Source organism: Pagrus major, chromosome 10 (genome assembly GCF_040436345.1).
Source record: "Pagrus major chromosome 10, Pma_NU_1.0".
NCBI classification, from domain to species: Eukaryota; Metazoa; Chordata; class Actinopteri; order Spariformes; family Sparidae; genus Pagrus; species Pagrus major.
Window position 1 is genome coordinate 10,566,012 of NC_133224.1, and position 23,707 is coordinate 10,589,718.

The following is a 23,707-nucleotide window of genomic DNA, read 5'->3' on the forward strand; positions in this document are numbered from 1 at the left end:
GCAGTTAAAAGCTCCTGTTTAATCCAATGTAGCCTATTATCCTTCACACACTCATGTTGGAATTAACAATTAAAACCAATCAAATCCTGTGTGTCGGTAGATGCTTTTCTTTCTCTTTTCATTCAAGACAATGAGACAGTTTTAAAAGCCCGAGCAATGACTCAGTACAAACCAAAGTCCATTTATCTTTCTGCCGTTTGACGCGTCACTGCTGCAGCCAAACAATGAGGGCCTTCAACTGAGTTTCACAATGAATCAGTGCTATTTTTTATTGTTATGAAGAGTGATTAAAATTGTGATGGATATTAAGACTCAAGATAAAGCTAGGAGGCGATTTTTATAGCTTAGCATAAAAACAGAAAGTTGTAGACTAGCTAGCACCGCTAAATCTTACTCACTAATTTAAGTTGTGGTTTTATAGGAGGATATGTGACTTCAGAGGGCTGTTTCCAGTCTTTATGCTTAGCTAAGCTAACCATCTCCTGGCTCTGGCTTCATACTTTAAAGAATAGTTTGACATTTGGGAAATACGCTTATAATTATGATATTATTATTAGTATTATTATTATTATTATTATTATTATCATTATAAGTTGAGAGGATTGATACCACTCTTAAATCATTGCGTTAAATTGAGGATTGATGCCACAGCCAGGAGACAATTAGCTTTGCCTAGCATAAAAAGTGGAGGGGGAGACTAGATACTAGCTAGCTAGGTGCTAGCTTGGCTCTGTCTTAAGGTGAAAAAATATAATTAATTAAAGCTAATTAACATGTTATATGCCCAGTGATTTATCTGTACAAAAACTGAAGTGTAAGAGCAGCAAGTTACGGATTCCTGCGACTGTCTTCATGCTAAGCTAACCGTCTCCTGGCTGTTCATAGGAGAGAGACAGATATTAGCGTAAAGTTTGTATCAGTCTTCTAGTCTCATTCTTAGCAAGAAATCAAAAGTGAAGAACACTTTTTTTTTAATATGGTCTTTTATTTTAACTTTTGGCAACCGTCTCCTCTGTGTCAAAGTTTCAGTTTGGTTCTTCAACAAACAGAAAAATGTAAAACAGCAGGAAGCAGCCGAGCGGAAACAGATGGAAGGCATTTATGCGGCACCAGTGACCGTGTCTTTGAAAATGTCTAGAAGGGCTCTATTTTGCATCTGACGTGTCACATTGTTGTCATGTTTTGTGTCTTTGCCTGAATGTTAGCCGCCATCCTGTCAATCGCAGCCAGAGCGAAAAAACGTCTCCATTGATATTCTGACTATTTTCTCTTCCAAAGGCCTGAAAAAGCTCGTATACTCACATACAAAACAGTTTATTCCTAATAACAAGGTGAAGTAATAACAATAATAAACAATTATTTATTACAAGTAATTATTCATTAAGGTCAGAAAAACTACCTCCTCATTAATCCAATTACACCTGCATTCATATTCTCGTTTGTAACACCTTCATGAGGCAGCACCAAATACATTTCAAAAAGCAAGATATGATTTTTGACGCCTCTATGATAGACTCAGAGGTCATGCATCTGTAAACACTCAAACTGGTTTTATCAGTTGTGTGTTATCCTCAGGGTAGTAATTTGTCTTATTCTCTGCAGTGCCAGCTAAATGGGATAAAGCTTCTTAACTAGAGCCGTCAAACTAACATTACAATCATACCTTCTTTTTTTTTTTTTTTTAAATGTTGGATCAGACTCACACCCGAAACTTATCGCGTCAATTTCTTTTTTTTTCTTTTCTGGGCTGCAGCCAAGATTCTTGTTAAGTGGGTAGCAAGTGTTGAGGGGGTGATTCCACTCTAATCGCATCCAAGTCATATGATCAACCCAGTAACTGTGAAGAGGCAGGTCAGGTTAAGCCCTGTAAAGCTAGAGACAGGTTGCCAAGTCAAGACAGGAAGTCAAGTATATTAAACCCCCAGATGGTATTTTGATGGTGTACTGTGTCACTAGTTTGATGTATTATATGCGTAGCTCCAAACCTTTTTTGTTTTTGATTTCTTAAAATGAAGCCATCCCTCCTCTGAGGTAGGGCTGTATGTGTTATGGGTGTGTTCAAGTGTAATTATTCTCTTTTTTTTTTTTTTTTATCACTTCTTGGTCTGCTTTCTGTCTTTTGTTTTGCATTTGGAGGTTATTTTTTTTAAGGTAAGTGGCTTTAAGATGCAATAGTATTGGGTATTTAACTAAATAAATGCAATAGATAAACAAAAGTCCGAAAAAGTAAATGTAATTTAGTGTATTAAAATATGTTTGATCCCATTAATTATCAAACAACCTCAGGTTTACCCAGGGACCCTATTTTGGGGTCTTGACCCCCATGTATTGTTATTATTTAAAACTTGTATCCTTTTCATATCTTAATTTCTGGGTCTTATTTGCTTTAATTATTATCATTGTTGCTGCTCATGTGAATGTATTAAGATGTATGTCTGTTTCAAAAGGTGTGTAAATCCTGTTCTTCAAAGGCAAATGTTTAGTTAAAAGGTGCACTATGTAGTCGAATGTGGAATGTAGAAATTTTAAATCGAAAGAGAACAAGGACGACACAATTTCATACTGTTTTACTTTGTTTATATGTGGCGGACCCTGCCACCTTTCTAACTTCAAACAGTGTATTCATAAATTTTATCTGTTGTGTTTTAACTGCTTTAGCATGTTTGTTAATGTCACTTTATGATAACAACTTAGTTTAGTAAATGAATGTTTGTTTTGTTAATGAGTTTTATTTTGAAGGCGTTGGCAGGAAGCAGCGGTGCGCGCGCTGTGTGTGCTGACTGCGGTCCACTAGTCTCGCGGACTAACTACCCATCAGCAGACCGCTGTTCAAACAGTAGACATGGGACCGTGGAGCCACCGAGGGGGGGGAAACTCTTCTCAGCGATTCAGCACAACAACTCCAGCCACAGGAAGCCAAAACTATCCGAAGATGTTCAATGGAGCCTCCACTTTTTCACCTTTATGCCTAGTTTCTGCTCAGTAGAGGACCGGAAGTGGACCAACTTTTAAATGACAACTGACGGTAGCCGTGCTTTTTTTGATACCTAGGGCAGAGTGCCACACCTTCGCTCCGCGCTACAGGTAGGTCGAAACTTACATCTCGTCTGTTTGCTGGTCGCTCACGTGAAAACCACTGGTCTCAATTAACTTTTAAAGTGTATTTAAAAAAGCGTAATTCAACCTTTTTGCTAACACAACCTCGAGGGTTATTCACAGCAACAGGTGAGCGTTGTGTTGTAACATATGGCGACAACCACACAATGACCTCATGATGTTACACAACATGAGATGGGTACAGGTGTAATGTATGTGTGTTGAAGCGGTGCAGCGTTAAATATAAATATACAAGTGTGGTGAGCCAACGTAAGGCGCATTGTGTACTGACAACAGAAATGTGTGTACACCTGTTACTCATGCAGGCGCAGGGTGAGTTTATTAAAGGGGCACTATGTAGTTTTCGAGAAGTAATTCAAACTCAGAATTTAATATTTACAATATCAATGGTACGATATCAGAAATATGTATGAGACTAAAGCTTAAATAAAGGTACCCACAACACTGTTCGAAGCTAGAAAAGGTGGCAGGGTCCGCCACATGTAAACAAGTTAAACAGTATGAAAGTGTGTTGTCCTTTTAAGGTCTGTTAGTTTACTCAGTTTATTCAGTCGTGAAGATGAAGATAGTTTGTTTACTTGGTTTGTTTAGATCACAGTCAGTGAAGATCTTTTACACTGATTATAATTTCTTCCCCAAAATTACATAATGCTCCTTTAACGCATAAGATTAATAGATACATGTGTATATATATGAACTGTAGGTAAGCAAAAAATAAAAAAAGTATCTTAATTCTTTTAATTAATGTGTTAATTTATTTGTTTATACTTAATGTACATTGTAGTTTTCAACATACAGGTCTAAATGTTATTGTCCTACAAATAGTGAAATTTAAGTAATGAGTCGCTGCTACAAGCCTGTATAAAACCTATCGTGTATACATTTTTAATTAATGAATTTCAGAATGATTTATTATTTTTATGGCTGCACCATAGGGTTAAATAAAATCATATTGCCCATATTGTGACACATATTACGATTCACAATAAGTGAGAATGATCACGTTTGCATCACAGTTTTCATTCTCATGGGGAAAAAAACTATTAAAATCGTGATAATGTGACATTTGGATTGTACCAGTCAATTTGGTAAAATTTAAAGTCACCCATCCAACTTGTACTTGAGGAAAAGTCCTAAAGTATCTGATATTAAATGTAAATTAAATGTTAAGTATCAAAAGTACATTTCTGGCAATAAAAGTACAAGTAAAGTAATTATACATAATATGTATAATTACTTTACTTGTACTTTTAATGCCAGAAATTATATTTACATGTATGTATATACTACGGTTCAACTGATTATTGGCCTGGACAAATATTGAGTAACTAGAAACTTAAGTTTTGAAAATAAATGTAGCGGGGTGGAAGTATAAAGAAGCAGAAAATGTAAATACTCAAGTAAAGCACAAGTACCTTAAACTTGTACTGAAGTACAGTACTTGAGTAAATGTACATAGTTACTTTCCATCATTGTTCTGTACCAAACAATCATGTTTTCTTATATCTGGACAACAAGATTTGTAGGTCAAGACATCTCTGCAGCACTACAGTCCTTTATTATAATGTTGTTTTGTCACTTATTTTACCTTTATCAACAAACTTCAGCGTCTGTGATTGGATTTTGCAATTGGCTACACTGCAATTTTGCTAATATTTTGATTAATTGCGCAGCTGTAATTATTTTTAATCAAAAAGTCGTACCTCAACGATGAGCCAATTCATTTTTTGTCTGTGAAGTGTCAGAAAATTGTGAAAATGCGCTTCATAATTTTCTAGAGCCAAAATACTGTCTGGCTAACTGCAAAGATATTCAACTTACAATAATGCAAAATAGAGAAAAGAAGCAAATCTTAGTGTTTAAGAAGCTATAAACAGAGAAAGTCAGACATGTTTGCATAGAAAGTGACTCAGACTATTAAACAGTCACCAGAATAGTTTCCCACAAGTGTCTCTTGATCTGCGTATGGTTAGTTTAGTATGTTACATAAGAAATGCAGACTGAAAAATTTCCATCCCACCCTGAACATACTGCACATGAGCAGGTGAAGTTAATAAGTGAATAGAGGGCTGTTATTGGGGACATTTGTTCTTTGTTGAGGTGGAGTAGAGTGGAGGAGGTGGAGGAGGTGGAGGAGGAGGAGGAGTGGTCTTGAATCAGTTAACCTGAACTCATGTACACGGCCTTGGGCTTTGTTTGCACATCTAACACGTAGTCTCACTGAACCCTGGGACGCTCGCAACCTTCATGTCTGAAAAACCGGTCATGTCTGTCGTTTATCAAACACAGCGCTCTCAAACATGATGTTAATAGACGTGTGCGAGCGGCTTTAATACATCAAGGTGTCTCTTAAAAGTCCATGATGGTTTTCTGACCTGTTTTTTTTTTTTTGCCCCCCTTCGGGCAGGCAAGATTTACAACATTATGACAGTTGATTTATACAGGATGCTGAGTTGTGGTCTGAACAACTCATTTCCTTTTACCCTTAGTGGCAGACTCCACCCATGTGGCAGCGTATTAAACAAAACAAGCCATTAAAAGTGTATGCAAATAATATTTGCCCAAAGTCTAGTCTGCTTTGCTACTGCTGGAACCTGGAACAGGATGTAAACACGAGGACGGAGCTCAGAGCTGTTGTTGACATTAAGGTCTGGAAAATAGATTGTACGGTTCATTTGTTTTAAAGTGAAGGATGTGTTGTTGTGTAACAGTAGGGAAACCATAATACAAATAAAAAGCATTTTAACTGACAAAGAAGTGTGAAATCGAACAAGGAGGAATAATCCAAAGCACTCGATTAAACCGAAAATTAACCCGCAACTACATTCGTAATGCTACAGATGTTTAAGCAAGAAGAAATGGCTGGTCACAGCATCTCAGATATAAGATTGTTGCTTTTCTGTATTGTATATTATTTTAAAATTGAATGTTGTGTGGTTTTGGTACTATCGGTCGGACAAAAAAAAGAAGTCAGACAAACATAATCATAATAGATGCTGGAACCAGCAAATGTTCAACATTTCAGCTTAAAAAAATAGAACGATTGATCGATTATCAAACTAGAAACCTGGATATGATAGGTAAAGAGATTATCCTTAAAAACAAAAAGAAACAGATTCTTGTGTACACAGTGGTTGATTTGATGTTAAAGATTATCCTGGTTACTTTACTTTGTATTTACCACTGCATCCCTGGCTCTACATCATTTAAAAGTGCACTCCTCTCAGGCTTCTTGTAGGCTTGTTTACCTGCTGAAGTATAATTCAGAGCTCCTGGGTTCAGGAGGATCCACAGGAGGAAAAACAGCAGCAGGTCTGTTTGCGGTGCGAGTGTGAGGAGAGCAGCGCTATTGATAAGTGTGGGCTGCTGGGTAATAGAGAGGAGACAGGACTTGTTTTTATCAGACTGCTGCCCAAGGCCATCGGAGGAGGCTGTTTGGACACAGCACATCTTATTATTACACAGAAACAGACATGAATACACACACACACTCAGGTCACATCACTGACCTCACAGATTCTGCATCAAGTAGATTAAATCAGAAAAGAAACAGCAGTTACAAATCAAAATAATGTGAAAATACGATGGCTGACCAAATATAAATCAGCCGAGCTCAGTTTGTCAAGCAAATCAAAAGTTGTAGAGTCTTATTTTGACTAGATTTTTCTGTTTAATAGCAGATATTCAACAGTATTTCAGTGCTCTTTGTGTTGTAAGTCAAACAATAATGTCACTTAGATGAAAAGCTCTGGCTCCTTTATGGGAAGTGTTATCAGGTGTGGAAGGTTATCTCACCTACTGTACATGCGGGTTATTAAAAGCAGTGGGTGAGACAGCGTCATCTTTCTTTTTCTTTAACATCTTGTATTGACATTTCAGCTGGATTTTAAAAGCCTCAGAGCTGATAAGAGGCCCAAATTGACGACCTTATCGAAAGCTGCAGTTCTCTTTCAGCAGAGGGTCACACAAACGGCAGCTGATGACTGCAAGGAAATAAAATAATGAGGGTAGAAGTTCATTCTCAACCTTGGGGGACACATATTTGCTGTAGATATTCTAACCACAAGCCATTCCCAGAGCTTTCAACCGTATCCCCTGGTGTTCATGAGATACAGTCGAAAGCTGCAGGGATTGCAAAGTAAGGCAAGGCAACGACACCGTATTTGCATAGCACCTTTCATACGCAGAGGCAGTGTTTTACATAAGAACAGCATTCAGGAACATCAGAAAAAAGGAAAATGAATCGACTAAAATAGAATAAGATTCAAATAAATGGAAATGCAGTGACACTGCACTTACAGATAAAATGCCTCAAATTCAATAAAGGAAATTAAAGTGCAGGAGAGAAATTAATAATAAATCTTGTTGATGGAAGTTGAAACGATGTATCAGCCACTCTGGAAGGTAATTTCATACAGATTGTTATCAATACGGAAGCCACAGTCAGGCCTTTTAGGGCTGGTATTGATCACTGGTTTAATGCCATTAGAGGCTCATCACTGATTGGTTCCTCCTCTTAAACATCGTCACCATTTGACATATTCTTTTTCAAAATATGTCATTAAAAGCTGCAAGTTATGATTGTTTTCATTGTTTGTTAATAATGGTCAGTTATTCATTTGGTCAGTAAAATAACATTTCTCCTCAACTTCCTCCTCTTCAAGTCTTTATGAGCAGGAGACAACATTGCAGTCACAGTCGTCACTACAGGTCCTGTCCGACCTGTGTCGGCGATGCAAACCCAAAGTTATTTCACCTGTATACCCGTCATGATCTTTTGCTTTCATGTTGGCAAAACTACATGAGACGATTTTGCGGTAAAAGGAGGCTGCTCAAGCATAATTACTGTACAGGCTGCGTACTAAAAGCAGCGTGTCAGCGGCACTTCTCCATGTGGTTATTGAATTTATAGGATTTGCTACAAAATAACACATTTTTTAAAACAATGGCCTGAAAACTTGGTCAAACATGTCCCCATGTTTCCCTTTTAGCATACCAGACATTGTAGCGATGGAAATTCCCGCCAAGTTTCCGTCTACGCTGTCAGTCTCGGCAGCACACGATTTGAAAGTTCAAATTTCACGACAGTCTATGTGACGGATCACACTGTAGATGAACAGAAAGATAAGGGGACAATAAACAAAAACAACAGACAGTCGGATGGATGTCGGACCAGTTAGCCCACTTTTCCTTCACCAGGCCCCTCCCCTTTCACCCACATGAACATGATCTCTCTACACACACACAAAACACCAAAACACACAATGTGTCAGGATATAAATTATGACTTATAATGCAAAACGCGGCTTACATAAGCCGACCTTTTCACGGATCTATCAGGTGACCGAGCCGTGTTGCAACAGCAAGGTCTTGTCTGTGAAAGACTCGGCTCCTTTGTTGAAAAGTTCACTGGAGACCCTCCAGAGAAATACTCATATCTACACCTCAGGCTCCCAGAATGTGCTTTCAATTACTGTCAGAAGATAAGAGAACAGGGATTTTTGTAATCTATTAGCAAACCTCTAACGTTATTCAAGCTGTCTGTTTTTGTCTCTAAACCTCGTCTACCTGTATTTAGTTTTACAGTGTTGGTATGCACAGTGTTTAGACCAGCATCTGAAACCTGCAGTCACACAGAAATGGTTGTGGATAGATTTCAGTCGTCCAAGAAAACAACAAAAACAGCTGGTATCAGATATGTGACACTGAGGGAAGACTATCTCAAGGAGGTGTTTTTGTGTTTTGAGGTGATGTGAGAGGCCTGAGATGAAATCACAGGAACTTTCTCAGTTTAAAACACCTAATTAAAGGTGCCCTGTCGAGTTTTTTTTGTAAATAACCAAACGTTTTCCCACCATAATACATGTTTACTAGCTCGCTGTCTTCTACTTTGCTCTCTCCGTTGCATCATAGCTGTGTTTCTTGTCACGTTACTGCCACCTGTGGATAGGTAGAATAGTGTGTGGCTTGGAAAAACATTGTTTTATGGTGCTGGTCATCAAAAACCATTAAATTTGTATCTCTACAATATAAAAACACATGGTGATTTTGATCTGGATGTTGAATTAATTAGTCCAGATAGGGTTTGGTTCTGATATCAAGTGATATTATAGTGATATATATTCTGATATTTAAAAAAATGCTTAAAAAGTTAAATGACTTCGCCCCAGAATAAGGTTTAAAAAGCTTTTGCCCCACAGTTTGTACTTCTACTATGCATGCACAAGGTTTCTCGATACCAACTCTTTTTTACAGTTCATTAATCGTGTGACATGAAGCCGCCTTGTGCATTAGCGTGATATCCTCCTTTCACATCCCTATCAGAAGTTCGTCTGCAGCCCAAATGGGTTGAAATTGTCGTGAATCTCAACTGTTCATCAGTGCAACAACAAGATTGGCTGATATTTTTATTTTTCCAAGCTCGGATAAAGCAGACGATTGACTTTTGGATAAGGGATATGTGTCATACCACCACCATGTCTGGTGTTATTGATGTGGCTACATGAGCACAAGCTCTGTATTATAAGAGTGAGGTGCTTAAACCATCATCCACGTTAATCACATTAGCCTCCACTAACTTCCAATTTCTGGAGGGAAGCTTTGGATCTCAATTAGATATTTGGATTTAAGTTATTAATAACATTAGTTCCTTGAAATTTAAACCTAATTAAGATTTGATAAAAGAGATTTGAAAGGATTCAGATTAATTCAAATGCTATAAACGCTCATGTTTTAGACTATCAACTCAGTAGTTAAGGCACCCAGATTCCTTAGTTTAATCTCCTCATTTTTAAGAGTAGGAGTCACTTTTTCAATCGTTGTACGCACAGTTGCTGCTGTTTTCAAACAAATCTCCCAACAGGTAAAATCAATTCGACCTGGACTCCTTCCAGAGGAAGAATTATTTAAAGCCTTATCTTTCTGGATGAAATTTTTCCACCTGCAGCAATCTCTCAAAAATAGCGCTGACTGCCACCTTCATGGGTATCCCCTGGATTTCAATCCAGTCCACATTTAGGGGACACTCCACAGCAATCTCACTTTTATTGAACCTGTTTCCCCAAGATGAAATGTTTCAATTTCCTCTGAGGAAAACTCAGAAAGTGAAAAAATGGGAGCAGGGCCAAGCTGCCAGCGCTGAAATATCTCTCCCCTTCAGTAATCGTCCTACGATCTTCCCTATCATAAAAAACAGGAGCAATATATAATATATTGAACGGCGGAGGGAGCAGATAAAGCGCTGTTATTGCCAGCCAACAATGGCCAATATCTGAATGAATGATAGTCATTTGATGCACAGATTGAATCCGTGATCTCATTATGACTTTGGAAAGTCTCCAGGGGAACAACATGATTGGTCAGTTGGATGTTCTGATGTGAATCTGAGTCAGCGGCTGTTTGTTACTGTAAAACCTGCAGGAGGCTGAGAGAAAATCCTCATTGCTGACAGGATTCATTTTTAGCTTTCCACTAATTGATTAATCGTTGCAGCAAGTTTTAATGTAACTCAAAGCAACAACTCAAAAATGTGGCATGGTGGCGTAGAGGTTCAGACCTGAAACAATGAGTTCATTATTTTAAAAATGATAATCAGAAAGTATATTGATCTTCAAATAATCCTGTTTCAAGCTTAAAATGAAAAAGACTCCCCTGTTCCACCTCCTTGATTGTGATGATTTGATAATACACTGAATGTGTTCAGATTGTGACTGCTGTTCGAACAAAGCAAGCAATTTTTCTCTATTTGATGACATTTTGTGGACCAAACAATAGTGGAAACGGTTTCATTCGGCTGGTTTGAGTCTGGAAGATGCAGGTACAGGCCGGGTACAGATGACAGTTTTAGGGCCATGCAGATTAATCTTCAAACACATACTGTGATGGGAATTCATTGGGTGTTCACTGCTCCAGCATACAGTTTCCTGGTTTTTCCACTTCTCTCTGTTCATCTACTATTTACTCTGCAAACAGAGCAAGGCAAAGATGACAGCTGCAAATAGACTCACTGGAGCCACAGCGTGCCTTGTTAGTCATGTTTGTTATTTTCTTTAAGCAGAGTTCTTGGGAGTTGTCTTTGCTTTTTAATATCACTTAGTTATCAGTGCAGTGACGTAGCTAGTTACTCATGGGCCCTCATTGCTTGGAGGAGAGTTGTTAGCTGCTCGGGCTAAGATGGCACTGCGTCATCCATGCCCTGCAGGACCAGTTCCCCTCCGACCGTGAGCTGTTTCTGCTGACCAGAAGCGGAAAAGGTAGCCTGAGGCAGGTAACACTACAATCACACTGTCAGTCAATGCAGAGGCAGTTTTTGCCTTGCAAATGTGCAACCCAACTCCATGCCGATGCAAACCAGCTTTTTCCGACGCAGTCAGCCAACCATTAGTCGTCCTGTCAGACTCTGTGTCCACACTAGATGTTTGAAGTCAGTTAAAACACACAACAAAATGCATATGTAACAATACATTACACATTCCTAGTGGCAAGAAATCTTGGATTTGTATGATTTTAAACATTTAATTGAACCCGTTTCACATTTCACACAAGATACCGATCAGAAACTTGATTTTTTGTGTTATAGAAACCTGAAAATGCTGTTTGAGTAATTAGGTGTAGTCTGTTATGTTGAAACTCAGTATAACAGTAGCCAAGAGTCAAAGCAAACATGCAGCTTGCAGTGAACAAAAAGTTCAATAAACCTTTGAACTTTCAAGTAAATAACTTGTGTAATGTAATGAGTTGATTCATATAACATATTACATAAAAAGGAGAATATTGTACATAGAGCTTCCTGTTCTTCGCATCGCTGCCACAAATCATCGCCTCATTGCCATGTCCAGTTTTTCTGAACACAATCAGCCTTGAGCTTTTCCAAAGCTTACGCAGTCCCCATGATTTGACACATGAGAGGGAAAGTCATGAGGTTGACTTCAGGGGTAAATATTCTTGAAAAACTCATGTTGTACCTTTTTATCTTTGACCCCTGTTGATTTATGCTCTCATAATTTCTTTGTAGCGTTATCAGGCGTACTGAGAACTGGAAAATTATGATTATATAAACAAATTATCTAACAAAACTGCATAATAAAGCAGAAATGCAAAAGAAAATGCAGAAATAAAAAGGTTTGTGGAAATAAATAGGTGGAGAATGCGCAAGGGAAACATGTTTAAAGACATTAAAACATAAAAAAATAAAAAGACGAATAATTCAATGAATAAAATAGAAAATTGAGTGGGGAAGTAAGGGAAACGACACTGATGAGAGCTGTGACAGCGAATCAAAACAGTTAAGTTGTGCACCAAAGAACCAGAACAATTAGCTGAAAGAAGCTAAAACGCTCCTCGCTAATGAGAAAATAAAGAGTCCGTTGATATTTATCTGTGGATTCTTAACTACGAGTGACTCCTTTTACATTGCGCTTCATAATCTGATAAATTATTAACATTAATAGTATTGATTAATGCAGCTTTAAGTATTAAGTCTGTTGCATCATTACAGGCAACCTGGAAAATCTAATTTTATCTGTGGATTAAATATTAATTCAGTTGTGGAGATCTAATTAAATCTGTTCAAACTGAAATGTGTCTTATACAGTTTAACTTTATCATAATTAGTAATTATTGAGAAGAATGTGGAGTGAGTGCTGAATTATTCCCCGTCACAACACTTGCTAATCCATGTACTGTCACAGTGCTTTTATCTGTAGTGAAAACGTGGTGCCAGGAAGGAACCAAAGCTATTTATACTCATAATTAATTCATAACAGTTCAGAAACCTTCATGTCAAAGGGTTTTGGACGTTTTATTTAAACAAATATGCAGTCGTATTTGGGGGCTCTGAGCTTCAAGATGCTCCCCAAACGAATCCAAGCAGTCTGCAGGACTCTGAGGCAAGCGCATTAAAACACCCCCAAGGGTGTAGGGAGCAGAAAGCAGCAGAGCCGTATCGCTGAGATATGAAATATACATAATGCAAAAGACAAGAAAATGCCACCAGCACACAATAAGTAAACAAGAGGAGAGAGGAGAGGAAGAAATCAGCTTGAATGTTCACAGGATTGAGACTTGGAGCTTGTCAGATGATTATTGACCTGCTTGAATGTGAAAAGTAATTGTAAAAGTTGGCTGATAGCGACGTCAACGTTCAGGGACTAATGCAACGCTCCATTAACGTGATGGTTCCCGATGCCCCGCTGGGAAATTACCTCCTCTCTTGCTCCCCTCCTGGAAGATAAGGGACACTTGAGCCGGGTTGGTGCCTGCCAGTGCATCAGTGTGTAAAAAACAAGAGTCCTCGATTTCAAGCCCATCGAACCGCTGGGCCTCTCCGTTCGCTCTGGATTGCACTTGGCATGGTACACCCTCTCGGCGTTCTCATAAGTGGCTGCGAATGTGTTGGAGGGTCCCAGTGAAATGTGGATGAATGTTTGGCGGCGATTGTTGCAGCCGGACTGCGGTCAAGTCCAACTCAAACCACGAGAGATCGTTTCTGTGAAGGAGAAACAAGCGAACAGAGGGCACTCAAAAACAAGAGGATTGCACTCTGGCTAACTTTGTCTGCATCCTCAGTGACTACACCCACCTCTGGACTCTTTTTATGGGCAATAATTAGGCGCCTTGGGATAGCTAAGTCATGCTTTGCTGCTTTTGCACAAATAGTACAGTCTTTCATATTTAAAAAATGTGACCTGGTCGTGGTGATCCCGGAGCTCATAATATTATATAACCCAGCCTGGCTTCTTTTGTTTGCCTTAGTTTGCCTTTTAATGCTAACATGAGTTCTGTACATTGAGTGTATTTGTTGTTCCCTCATGCATTTTCAGAGCCCACCTGGGGCTGTTAGCTCGTTCCCTCCAGGACTTTGCACAAATATGTATGAAGTCCCACAGCGTAACTGAGGCCCGTTATATCATAGTCACCAGGCCTTACTGCGTTTTGAAAAGTTGCAGGACAAAGTGATACAAACTGGTGAAGACAACTGATGATTACAGGAGCTGTGGCGTAATGCTTTTGGCCAAAGATGTGCCTGTGTTGAAAAGACCAAAAACAACAATGAAATAATCTGAATAAGAAGTGTTGTCACGAGTTACCAAAGTCTGATATTCTTATCTTATTGAGCCTTAGAGCTCCATTGTTGTCCAGAATGATTAATAACACATCAGTGATCCAGGGTGACGTGCTTTTTAGATGAAGTGAACAAAGCTCAGCGCAAAATCTTTAAACTCGAACAATGCAGACAGTTCAGCAAGCGGCGGAATCAGATATGGAGACCTCCATCCTTCATCAGAGCAGTCAGCCCGATTAAGGTTTTTATCTTTTCACCCTTAAAGAAAAAGGTATTTCTTCCCTGAGAGCAGTTATAATGCAAAACTGTTGATTCCTCACACATATACTATTAGGTAAAGTTTCATCATGATACGATATTGTATCGATTCATTTGACAATACCACGATATTTGCTGATATCACAAAGTCTGCCGCAACACCATTTCGATTTGTTCTATTCAGATATCATCTGCCCATTTAACACGGTCAGTTACGGAAGAAGCTGCCACCACTTTCTGCTTTTGGCCATATTTTTACATTTGTGACTCGTTTATAAAGATTTTACACCCTGAATAGGAACAAATGGGCTTGGTCTTGATATTTTCATGGCATTTGTTGACGATGAGAAAAATAAAAAATAACACCAGACTTCAAATGTGAGCTAGTTGTTTCTCGTTTGAATGAGATGAAGCCGCACTTGCAATTTATTGTCCTTGTCTAGCACTGTTAAAAGATTCAGCTGAAGGCAAAGGAAGAGCCCACAGGGTCAGAGAGTTAAGGTTAAGAATAGAAACTGTTTTGTCTCGTAGTCCACAAAGAGATACTGTGTCCTCTACCTTTGTCGCTCCCTATTTCTCCTTCGCTTGCAGACAAACCCCATTCAAGACTCAGTGATTAATTATTTACTCAGGCAATGAAATGCCAAAGCCTGGAGAAACACACCACCAGGAGAGAAAAGGTCACTCCCATCCTGCTCATAGGTACACACTCTACGAGACACACTCACGCGCACGCACAAACGCACACAACAATGATGGATGGCAATAACTTCTTTATCGGTGCTTGAGGCAGACAGAGTTTTCATCCTCGTGTCCAAACGGCGTCGAGACCAAGGGCAAAGCAAAAACTTGACTGATGAGGTGAAATCTTCGAGAAAGCCCTCATTTAAAAACCGCTCACATGTCAGAGGTGGTGAACTGACCGATCAATAGCAGTCTGAGACTCTGTCAAAGTGTGTGTGTGTGTGTCATAGCGCAGACGAGAGTCTGTCTGTGGGGCTACAGTAACTGTAACCTTTCCTTGATGATGGGAAAATGTCACTCAAAACGACATGTGCGTGTTTTCCAAAGATGTTTTGTCGCTTTCGATTTTGTCTGTGCCGTTAAGTCGAAGTGTGTTTGTGTGATTAAAGTTTAATTTGCTTTCTTAATGTCCCTCCGCAGCTCCACGACACGGCGGGCCAAATGGGGTGCCAATGCTGCAGGATGATAAAAAGGTGAGAGTCATTACCTCTCCTTGTTTTGTTGTTGTGACACTCTTCTGTCCGACACGATCGTTAGAGTGAAATTGTCAGGACGCAATCGAAAAAATCGATTGTTGGCGGTGATTTAAAGGGTCGCTTCAGACAAATTCATCTTTTTACACGTTCTTTACACAGTTGTCATTTTATACTTCAAGGAGTTTTTTTTTTTGGGTCACTCCAACAAATGCTGAAGTGAGTGAAACTGAAAATACTAATACTATATACTAAAAAGACCTTACTGTCAACAGTTTTTAATGATTTCTTTCTGCTGAAGAAATAGCAAGTCAGTTTTGTAACTGTTATGTCTCACTGATATACACAAAATCACAAATTTATTAGCTGTAATATCCGTACATCATATAACACAATTTATCCTTAAAGCCTCAAGTCAGATAACAATAAAAAATCGTGTAAAAGCAGTTAACTAGGAAGTGGTCGAAGGCTAACGTTGGCTGTTGGGTTATCAAATACGTTGTTTTACCTTGAAAATTGACCTGATGTCCCTCGAGATTTTCACTACCTGATAAATCAGGAGTGAAATGATAACAATTTGTCAGATTCTGTACATTATTTGGACGACATTTGAGCTTCACATCTTGAGTGTGATGTCAAAGGAAAATGGCCGGCGTGTGAATATAGACTATTAGATGAATCGCTGCAAATAACTGAGCCAATTACTTACATTTCTGAAAGAATGCCCACCTCCTCAGTAACAACCTCTCATTGTAGATTTCCTTATCTGCAGGTCCGCAGCGCCAATTCAAATGTCTCCTTGCCAACTTAATGATTTCTTGTCTCGTTTCATACAGATAGTGAGAGGTCCATTATAATACGTCTGCACACTCAGCCTCACGTGGGCTCTCTGTACAAACTGTGAGTCAATATGCCAATAGCCATCACCCCTGGTTACTGTATTTCCTTGCAGGGCTGTCTATTCATTAAAAACCTACAAGGCATCGTTGTCAGGGCTCGACATCGTTGTGCTGTTCGAGGTGAACGAGGAGACAGAACCGGGCCGGGAAACGAGATTTTGATTGCAGATTAATGAAAGGGCACGCTGTGATTCGCATACCAGAGTCGTAATCCCCCACTCCACACTTTTTTTTCCTTTCCCATGTCAGAGACACATGTGAATGCTTGTGACACACACACACATACCTCCCTAATTGTCTGGAGTGTCACATTTCTGGGCTTAGCGGTGTGGGGTTTGGCAGGGTGTGTGTGTAGGTTACTGGGTCAGCAGTATGGTCTCGGTATCAGTTGTATCTCACACAACATCCCAGGCTTTTGTTTTTTTAAAAATACAGATTTGTTTGTGAGAATTAAATTGAATTACTACCTTATACTAATAACAACACAGCTGCTACAATATTTTGCACGCACATCCAAAGTATTTTATGAACATGAAACACAACTATAAAAGATACAGCAACTCTGTGTTTGAGTAATTATTGCTTCAAAAATGACTGGATTGAAAATAATACAATTTCTTTTACATATTACAGTGAGTTTTCACTTCAGTCCGCGACACATCGCCTCTTTGCCTTTACGGTCAGCGCTGTGTGTTGCCTAGGCAACAGTTTGCAATGATGGGATAGAAATGCATGCCCAAAAGAAAAGCCCACATTGCTGCTCAGAAGAACACAACTACTCTAAATTTGGCTCAGACTTGCCGATGATGAAGTGGGAGGTTGTATTTGTTAATCATAACGTAAACAGGAATATCCAAATTCAAATTAACTACTTAAAGGGTGAGACATGATGAATCGACTCCTTGTTGGATATACGTGTCGTGTTTCATGTTTCTGAAATTGATTGAAATGAGCTCTTTAGTCATCATCTTCTAATTTCCTCGTGCATAGGGTTTACCAGAGACAGTTTTGAGTGACCAAACTTTGTAACAAACTGAATTTGGGCGGTATTTTTATTGAACCCTTGAATCTTTATCTTTGTTAGTGAATGTTATTTGAACTTGACTAATGCTAACCTGCAAACAACAACCAGAATAAAGTCAAGTCGTTGTGAAGTAGCTTTGAAGAAGGATTTTAAAATGTAAATGACGCTCCCTGTATTATATTTTAAACCAATATAATCAGTGAAGCACGAGAAGTGAGTTGGTAGGAATCTTCTCCCGTAACTGTGTCAGTACTTGACTTAACCTGATGGAGTAAACATCATCATGTGGAGCTCCCTCACAGTCAAAACATAGGCAAATAATGGCCTCTTCCAAGATGTAGGAGCGCCATTAAAAAAAACTCCTTCACATAAACAAACCCCAGAACAGGAAGGGAATCCCGACAGAGGGGAAAGCAGGAACTCCCCAGAATCAGCTGCACCTACTTATATGCAAAGACGCTCCTTTGGTATTAAAATCTGAGCTTTAACACCAAGGAGCTGCTGCTTTTCCCTTTCTGTGTCACTTCCATCAGCTGATTTATTTGATTAAACACTGATGCTCTTTACAGAGACATTAAATTGTTCTTTTTCCTCTTCAGTGGACCCAAAAGTGGAGACATTTTGTCTGAAAAATTAAACAAAAATAGAAAATTTAAGCAAGTTTCTTGGAAAATAGCTTGGAGATTGAAAGGGCAGCCTGCTGCTGTTGATGAAAATACAGTTTCATTCTCTCACATAGCTCTTGTCCACCTTTTATGAATCTTTTTTTTTTTTTTAATAAAACACCTTGTGTGTCTGGCTTTCCTGAAAGCGAGCCTCAAATTTCACCTTGGCAGCCGGGACACAGCGGTGGCAAGAGAAATGGAAAACATCCATTTTCTCAGCTTTCCACTGTGAAGGGAGATGGAGGGGAGGATGCAGGGTGAGAGAGAGGTGCTTAAGTCGGAGAGGGTGAGCGTGTGGGACTATACATGTGTAGGCGGTGGATGGTTTTGTTTGTCTGCTGCTTACCCATGACGGGAGCAAGGAAAACGTTGTTTTTTTAATTAATCAGTACATCTCAAGGTATTTGATTCTCAGGTTCTTGTTAAGTACATGAATAGAAGTAACGTCAAAAAAGGAGAGGGTGAGATTAAACAAAAAACACAGCAAGCACAGAAAACAAGAGTGAAGAGGACAACTTGAGGAGGAGGAGGCGGGAGCGAGACGATAGATGGAAAACGCTCGAGGGAAGGCGCTCAAATCAAGGAGAAGTCAAGTGCAAAGGGATAGTAGATTAGCAAGCTGCGACTACATTACAGTGACGCAGGAAGAGAGACGAGGAGGAGGTTTGTGTGGAGAGGTGCGAGATGGAGGCAGCTCTGCTGGGGTTACGAGGCTCGCTGGGGTGGAGGAGAAAACAAATGAAAGGAAGAGGAAGAGATGAAAACATGAGGCTCTCGCAGCAGGCGATGTCTGACAGCCTGTTACACCGTCCACAAAATAGACCCCCCCATGCCAACACTCCTAATACCTGTGGAGGTGTATGAGAGTGTGATCTTGTGAGAAAATCCTCCAAAATGGGGTATCAGACAGTCATTAGAGCACTACAAGGGTGTCAGAGCTCACTGTAAATGAGCATTAATTAGTATGAGACCTTTATTGACCTCTTTCATCCTACAAGGAGTTGGTACAACACTGACAAATCTGTGGCAGAGGATATGGCAGTAATTTAGTGAGAGCAGATGAGAGCAGGGGTTCAATAGAAACATCTAATGAAGGAGTGAACACGAAACACGTCACATCAATGCTAAATAATGTCAGAGTGCTGCTTTATCTGATTGAGAATTATTATGCCGGTCGCAGGTGAGAGCGCCCCTTTCGTATTCATCGTTTGTCACTCATCTTAATGAGCTGAACTGTGTGGCATAACTAGGCCTCATTATTTTTCAGTTTTTCTTAAACGGAATGAAAAACAAAACGTGAATACATTTGTGTTTATTATCATTCATTGTTTCTTACTTAGAAGACTCTGGCACATAATAAGCTGCCCCTTTGTTTTTCCCTTCACTTTCTGATATAATTTGCATTCTGTGCATTTTAATCAGACTTTTTCTGCAAACAATGGTGACAAGTGCCCTCTAAAAGCAGGTAACGGCAAATTTAGTGGGGACAATCTCTGTGGAAATCTGTTAAGTATTATAGTTCTGTATTTTTAGCCCAAAATGTATGAAAATCAAAAATGATAGCCTGGAGGGATAATATGGTATTGTGGCAGTACTGGCTGTAAATTGCTTACAGGCCAGCTCAACCTACATAAAAATATACACAAAAAAACATAACCAGGGGAATGCCCAATGTCCACTACTAGGACAATAAACCAATAAAACAAATGCCTCTTTTGGATATAACAAAACAAATGCCTCTTCCCGCTATAATAAATAAATGTGCTCCTACAAGCCCCAGGGAAATAAAATGGTAAACTGAAGGTGTAAAGGGGCTTGGGTTTTAAGGGGTTCCCAAATAAACAAAGTTCCCTCAAGAAAGATGTGGGCAGCCAAGAAAACAAAATAGGGCCTAAACAGACCAACCTCTGGGGAAATGAGGTTCTAAGAGCATCTAAGAGTAGTAGGAAAATAGGATTATTTGCTTTCTCTCCCAGACTTACCTGTGTTATAGCGCTCACATATCTGTGCTTACAGCAGGTTGTGTTGCTGTAGTTCCCCCGGTAAACACACCATCTCTTAGGCTGTCGCAGCTACCGTGTCTCTGGACTAGTTAGGCAGAGCGGACAAGCCAGATGTCCGCAGGGCTTTCTACCGTCCCAGTGACACTCCAGCAGCAAAAAGGCTCTGGCTCTGGACGACGAGTAACCCCAAAAGGAGCAGCAGCAAACTGGGACGGAGGCCAAAGAGGTTGTCGTGTTTACTGGGGAAACTACAGCTCATAAGCTGCCACATCAGCACCACAAAAAAACAGACACACAGAAATTCCAACGCAACCAATCATGTCAACTAATCAGAGGCGGATTAAGGCGATTTGCAGAAAAGGCAGTGGAATCCATGATAACCATACTCTTAGGCTTTTTGCATTAAGCTAAATAAGCTAGCATCCTTTCAAAGCAGTTGATTTTATAAAATATGCTTCTGAGAGTTAGCTAGATCAGAGGATTGATACTGCTCTCATTTCTGTGAGTTACCTGGGGAGCTAGAGCTACTTTTTAGAAGAAATTGTTACCTGCTGATATTAATATTAAATATTGATATCAGCATCTGCCTCAAAAATCTGGTGTCAGTTGAGCTATTATCCATCTACATCATTGAGAAAACAATCTGAGTCTACAGAGAATTTCATTTTGGGCAGCAAGAGTTACATCTCAAAGCAAATAATGCGGAGTACACCATGAATTTGTTATTTTAATATTAATATTGCAGCTTCAAGGTCAGACTAAGCACAACTTTGGAAGATTCTGTGATGCAGCCTATATTGATATAAACATCTGTGTTTATGTGCTTTGTGCATCAGCGTCTATTTCATCCTCTTCACTTCATGTCTTTTTTACTGTGGTTGCCTTCTGCTCTGTGAACATCAGCAACACAAACAAAACAACACATGAATTCAGTATTTCACTATTTGAACCAGAACTGAAGGGAGGACAGTGCAGTCAGTGGCCTGTGTACACCTCCCTGTTGTGTTTTATTTTCCAACAGTCTGCATAATATATCTGACATTCACGTGAGCGGTGCAGACATTACCACAGCCAGACGCAATAGATGCAGTACTTGTAAACATCAAGCGCATGTCTCAGACGTAACAGTGGCATTTAGAAAGGTGAATCGACTGCACAATAAAGTAGCCTCGCTGCAGTCGGTTTACAGGATGCGGTGGTGTTTTCATCGATTGTCACGGGAACATCTGACTCCTGGAGCCCAGTCAGGAGGACAGAAATAGTTCTCTCTGTCTGAACCCACATGAACCCACATACTTTCAAATCTAAAAACTATGCTTATTTGGAATTCAGTCAGTTTGTCACCTAATGAATTTAACCCCGTCCGTCTGTCTCTCTCACAGCTACATCTACGACCCCTCTGTGGCGGTGGATGTGAGGAAGACGGACTCTGCAAGCGGCTCGCTCTACCAGCCCCACCACCCCTCAGACGGGGCCCCCGGCAGCCACAACAAGCAGAAGCAGGGCTTCAACAACCTGGGCTACAACAAGTCCAACGACAGCACGCTGAAACTGGAGGTGGACAACAACCACGTCAACCACAGGCTGCACGCTGCACCCTCCGCGAAGGAGCTGCACAGGCAGGGGACGGCGCCACCTGCAGAGGTGTACATCATCCAGCCAGAAGCTCTGGGACCGAGGTGGATGGTGCAGGAGAAAGAGCCGAGCCAGGTGCCCGTTTACCCCAACATACAGGAGTACGAGAACCAGACGAGGTACGATGAGCGGGAACACCGTGCGACAAGGAACGGGTGGGACAGCTCCATCACCGTGTGCGAGATTGGCATGGAGAGCCTGTCCGCAGACGAGACAGACGAGGGCGTGGGAGGCACGCCGGAGTACCCGTGCGACACGGGGGACGAGGGTAGCGTCCTGTCCGTGGACATCCACACCAGCACCACCAGCCTGTCCTCTGCCGACACCAGGGACGAGCTCAGACTGCCAAAGACTCCGGACGTTTCCACAGGCGAGAGCGGGATCTTGGTGATGAAGAGCGAGGACGAGGAGGAGGCGGCGAGGGTGGACGAGGAGGAGGTGCAGAGCGTTACAGACTCAATGGTAGCAGAGGCTCTTGCCGCATTGGAGGCCGCCACCGCCGGGGAGGACTACGAGTGACAGACCTGAATGCGATTCAACAGAGCGGTCAAAACCACCACGAAACTTTGGTTCTGAAGAACACCTCGTGTGTTTTTATCAAACAAATGAAGGAAAACTCTGTTTACAAAGGTACAGATTTATTTTTGAACTCAAAGTCTTGGATATTTTTTTATTTTGATCACACTGAAGGAACACAACGACTGCCTTGTGAAGGAGGCAACTTTTCCAGTGCTGCGAGGTTTGCGTAAAGCCACAAATTAAGAGACGTGTGGACTGAACAGCGCCTGCAGCCATCTATGAATCTAGTGTATTTAAACACTCCTCAGTCCTAAAAAGTCTGTATGCACTCATCACTGCTTTGCCATGTCCATACTGCCCTTGTACAGGTATTGTAAAAACCAACATGTTGCTTTTATCACATTTTTGCCTCATTTTAGAGCAGAGCTATGCTAAATGCTAGCATAGAGTCGATATTTCCTTGCCATAGCTTGCTGTTTCTTCAGGAATCTCGGCCTCGTTCACTGAGGAGGCAAAAGAGGAAAGGTCAAAGCATGTTTTTATACGCTACCCTTTATACGTTTCCGTCTCCTCGTGTTATTTATAATACCTTCACTCGCATCATTTTTGATTTATTGTGAGAGGCACTGGACGTCGCTAAACAGACGAGGAAGCTTTCTTTATTTATAGCTAATTGTCTCGTCGTTGATTTCAACAGAATGAATTATCTATCTACTCGGAAATTTAGAGAAAATTAGTTTACACACCGTCACTGTCAATGTCGTCTAATGCGCAGCATCACTGTGAGACCATTTGTCATGCAGTGACATATCAGAAGCTCTATGCACATGTGAAATCTTAACCAGGTTACCAAAGGATAAAGTAGAAAATAGCCACTTGTACATTTCTTTGAATTCATCTTAGTTTCTGCAGTTTTTTTCAACCTTAACTGAAGGTTGAGCCAAGGTCATATCATTGATGAGTAAACCACAAAGGGGCCATCAATACACCTTCTATCTCTGTTTTTTTTCTATTTTATAGGTCAGGCTTCGTGTTACTAGTTCGGCCTGTGACATTAGTTCAATCCACAGCTTGCTCACGTGCCTAATGACGAACTAATTGAGGCTAGACCGTGCAGAGGAAATCACAGATACGGCTTTTTGAAGTGTGTTCATGTTAAATAAGCTGTTTTGCTAAATGAAGTTCTGAATTTGTTTCACTGCGACTCGCCTTTTCACCCATTGTTTGCCTGCCAAATCATTTCTACTTATTATATTTGTATTATAAAACAAAGGAAAGTACTTTAATAAATGTACTCGCAAAATGTGA

General features: G+C 40.2%; 1 protein-coding gene across 1 annotated transcript; it reads left to right on the plus strand.

The window, feature by feature from the left end:
• The first annotated feature begins 2,843 nt into the window (after positions 1 to 2,843).
• LOC141003551 (uncharacterized) lies at positions 2,844 to 23,707 on the plus strand. The gene is made up of 3 exons (XM_073474919.1): positions 2,844 to 3,084; positions 15,602 to 15,654; positions 21,628 to 23,707. Exons 2-3 carry the CDS (start codon positions 15,623 to 15,625, stop codon positions 22,397 to 22,399), a joined length of 804 nt encoding a protein of 267 aa, XP_073331020.1. The 5' UTR covers positions 2,844 to 3,084; positions 15,602 to 15,622; the 3' UTR covers positions 22,400 to 23,707.